The sequence below is a fragment of the Microtus ochrogaster genome, chromosome 21 (assembly GCF_000317375.1).
Source record: "Microtus ochrogaster isolate Prairie Vole_2 chromosome 21, MicOch1.0, whole genome shotgun sequence".
In the NCBI taxonomy this organism is placed as follows: Eukaryota; Metazoa; Chordata; class Mammalia; order Rodentia; family Cricetidae; genus Microtus; species Microtus ochrogaster.
In genome coordinates, this window is record NC_022022.1 from 3,786,783 (window position 1) to 3,790,088 (window position 3,306).

Here is a 3,306-nt window from a genome sequence, read left to right on the forward strand (position 1 = left end):
CCAGGGGGGACAAAGAAGGGTGGAGTTAGGGAACCAGAGCTGTGCTGGGAGTCTTAGGGGAGCCAGCGACCATACCTCACCTCACCTGACTATAATGGGGAGACTTTGGGTCAACATCCACAGTGGCCAAATAATCTGGGGCCTCAATGCCTGTGTTTCGGTAAATACAGGGCACATAGATAATCTCCTCCCGGGGTCCTGGGGAGTAGAGAGTGGGTTATGGTAATGAGCTGGGCAGAGGCAGCCCAGGTGAGCTAGAGGGCTAAGGCTAGGCCTGAAGTCCTCAACTCTACCATGGGGTCGGCAGAGGATGCTGGCTCGCAGATGTACAGTTACCTTTCATGGCCTCGCCAGGGGTAGGGTAGCCTGGGCCACACTTTCCGCATTTTGTGGCTGTGGAAACAATGGGAGAGTGTTAGCTGGAGCCGCTCTGGAGCGTGCAGTCTCCCTCTCTCCAGCTGTGACGCACACCTGGCAGAGGAGGGCAGACTCACTGTAGCCTGGATCCTTTCTCCAGCCTCACCACGTTGGTCTTTCCACCCCCAGCTCTGATGGGTGTGACGCTGTGGTCGAGAGTGGAGTCACATGACTGGAACACTCAGGCAGGGGTGGCAAGCGTTTGGACAGAGTTATGACGTGGACTTCCATTCTGTCTCAGCCCACCTGGCTGGTCATAGGAACGTGGACAAATTATCTAACTCAGTTTCAACTTCATCTGTGAAAAGCAGGTACTGAGAGGCACAGTTGGCTGGGCATTGTGACCACATCTATAGGGGCAAAAGCAGGAGGGACAGGAGTTCAAGACTAGCCTTGATATGCAGCTGAAAGCTGACTGGGGAGGCAGAGGCAGGCAAGATGTCTTTGAGTTCAAGGTCAGCCTGGTCGACCTAGTTTTGGGACAGCCAGGGATACACAGAGAGACCCTTTCTCAAAACAACACACAAGAAAAACTGATTTAGGGCAGCTCTAGAAGAAATGGCTCAACGGTTAAGTCCCCACCAGGCCACTCACAACCCCCAGAAGTTCAGCTCAGGGAGGCCAGAAGCCTCTACACTGTGGGCGACTTTACACAACAGCAGCCCACAACAGAGAACCAGCTGTGTGTCCTTGGGCACTGGCCTAGCCATCACAGCTGGAGGGACAGGCCCTCCTGAGCCTCCAGTCCTCACTTTCAGGATTCCAGGCTGAGAGCCTGGGCCAGACCTTGGAGGACTGGAACAGGGAAGGGGCTGATGCAGATGGAAAGAAATCCTGGCATGGAGTTCACAAGGACTGGGCTCTCCCTCCTGCCCTGACCCAGGGCCTCAAGCAGAGGCAGGCTAGGGGTTGGAGAGATGGGTTAGCGGTTAAGGCAATGGCTGCTCCTAGAGAACCCAGATTTGAGTCCAGCACCCACGTGGTGCCTAAGAACTGTAACTGCAGCTCCAGGGCGTCTGCACCCTCTCTGGCCTCCTGGGCATATGGCATACATGTGTGTACATAGATGCCAGCCACACATCCAGACACACAACATCAACACTAAGAAAACAGTCAGAAAGCAGTCAAGTCCAGAGCAAAGCCTGCTGCCGCCTCGGAGCCCCACGTATGGAGAGCACAGGAGGTAGGGAGGCAGCGACAGCACTGTAGAATCCAGAAACCGAGCGTCATCTGGAAATTCTTGCCATGTAGCTCAGGTTGGCCTCCAACTCACCAAGATCCTTCTGCCTCAGCCTCCTTAGTACTGGGAGAAGGGCATGAGCTACCACCCATGTTTGGGGCAGGTGAAGAGAATCAATAAAAAGCATATTTGAAGCCCAGCACTCCTGAGGCAGAAAGATTTCTCTGAGTTCAAGGTCAGCCTGATCTACATTCAAAACCCACAACACAAACAAAACCCCAACAAAACAACAACAACAATAATAGGGGAGCTCATTTGGGGACTGGACAGGTGGCTCAGGGGTTAAGAGCATTTGCTGTTCTTGCAGAGGACCAGGATATGGTTCTTAGCACCCACAGGGCACTCACAACTCTCTGCCACCTGGCCTCCATGGGCACGAGATACGCCTGTGCTGTCCATATATACACATAGGAAAACACTCATAAAATAACATCTTTAAAAGAGGAAAGACATGGAGGAGGGTTGCCCCGCTATCCCAGGGTTTGGCTCCAGGCTGCTAGGTTGTCTTTCTTTGTAGGGATCCTCCAGTCCTAAGCATCTCCAGCAAGGTCTCTGGCATTCTGAGTTTGGGGAACTCAGGGAAGTTTTCTCTGCCATTGGGAAGGGCCAGCTGCAGGGGACCTCAGCGTTCCCTCCCAAACCCGAGCCTCAGCCTGACTGCAGGAGCTCACAGGCTAAAAGATGAGAGCTGTGGGACTTGGGAGGGGCTGAAGCAGGTCCTCAGTGGGCTCGTGTGGCCGCCCTGACCTCCCCACGCACTGGTGAAATGGAGCAGCTTGAGAGATCTGGGCTGTGAGGCTGTTCTGTGCCTCCCCAGCAAGAGACAGACCCAGTGTCTGTTTACTAGGGTGACAGGTATTGTCACGGAGATATTGGGGCTCTTCCCAAGAATCCCCACTCCCAGTGGAGTTTCTCAGAAAGACGCTCCCGTGCCCCTATCCCTTACTCTCTACCCCTGCTCCTGCCCACTGCCTTTGTCTCCTGCCCCTGCCACTTCCCCTACCCTGTCTGCTGCCCCCACCCCCAACCCCCACCCCCGTCTCTGCAGAGGCTGGGCAGGACTCCCAGACGACCACTTCTGCAGTTCCTCCCTGCTCTTTCCTCAGAACCTGAACTGGACTGAGAAGCATGAATGCCTGAGTTTGAGCTGCGTATGCGCATGCCTGCAGGGTAGAGATGAGAGTCCAGTTCTTTCTTCACTGCCCTCTCCAGTTTTGAGTCATTTCCTGGAGGAAGAAGGACCCTCTAATCTTGGGGTGAACTATCCACGGCTTTTAGAAGCCCCTTTTCTTACCCATGCTGTTGGCTGACACTCTGGTCCTGCAGGATTTGCCAGGAAAGGGCAGAGCTTGCCAGAGACCAGTGCTGGTGTTGGAGGCAGACTGCACAGGGAAGGGGCAAAGGGAGGGAATTTATGCAACCAATTGGGGGAGAGGTGGGGCAAGGGGAGGGACCTGGCTGCCATCCAGGGTAAACTACACAGGGCTGCTGGCCAGGATGCTATCAAGTGACCTGGCCGTTCAAGTTACAGTGTGTATGTGGTGTATGAGTGTTGAGTGTGTCTCTGTGTATGTGTGTGTGTACACTTAAATACATCCGTGCCGTTAGTGGGTACCAATGTATGTATTAAGTTTGTGTGCCTGTGTAAC

General features: G+C 54.2%; 1 protein-coding gene across 1 annotated transcript in view; it reads right to left on the reverse strand.

Moving 5' to 3' along the window:
• Positions 1-3,041, reverse strand: part of Selenbp1 (selenium binding protein 1) — a 12,816-nt gene extending 9,775 nt beyond the window's left edge. The window contains exons 1-3 of the mRNA XM_026784105.1: positions 2,952-3,041; positions 337-393; positions 86-198 (exon numbers count right to left, since the gene is read on the reverse strand). Of these exons, the coding sequence (XP_026639906.1) occupies positions 86-198; positions 337-393; positions 2,952-2,955 (174 nt within the window). The 5' untranslated portion in view covers positions 2,956-3,041. The remainder of the gene's footprint in view (positions 1-85; positions 199-336; positions 394-2,951) is intronic.
• Between the last annotated feature and the right edge of the window lie 265 nt (positions 3,042-3,306).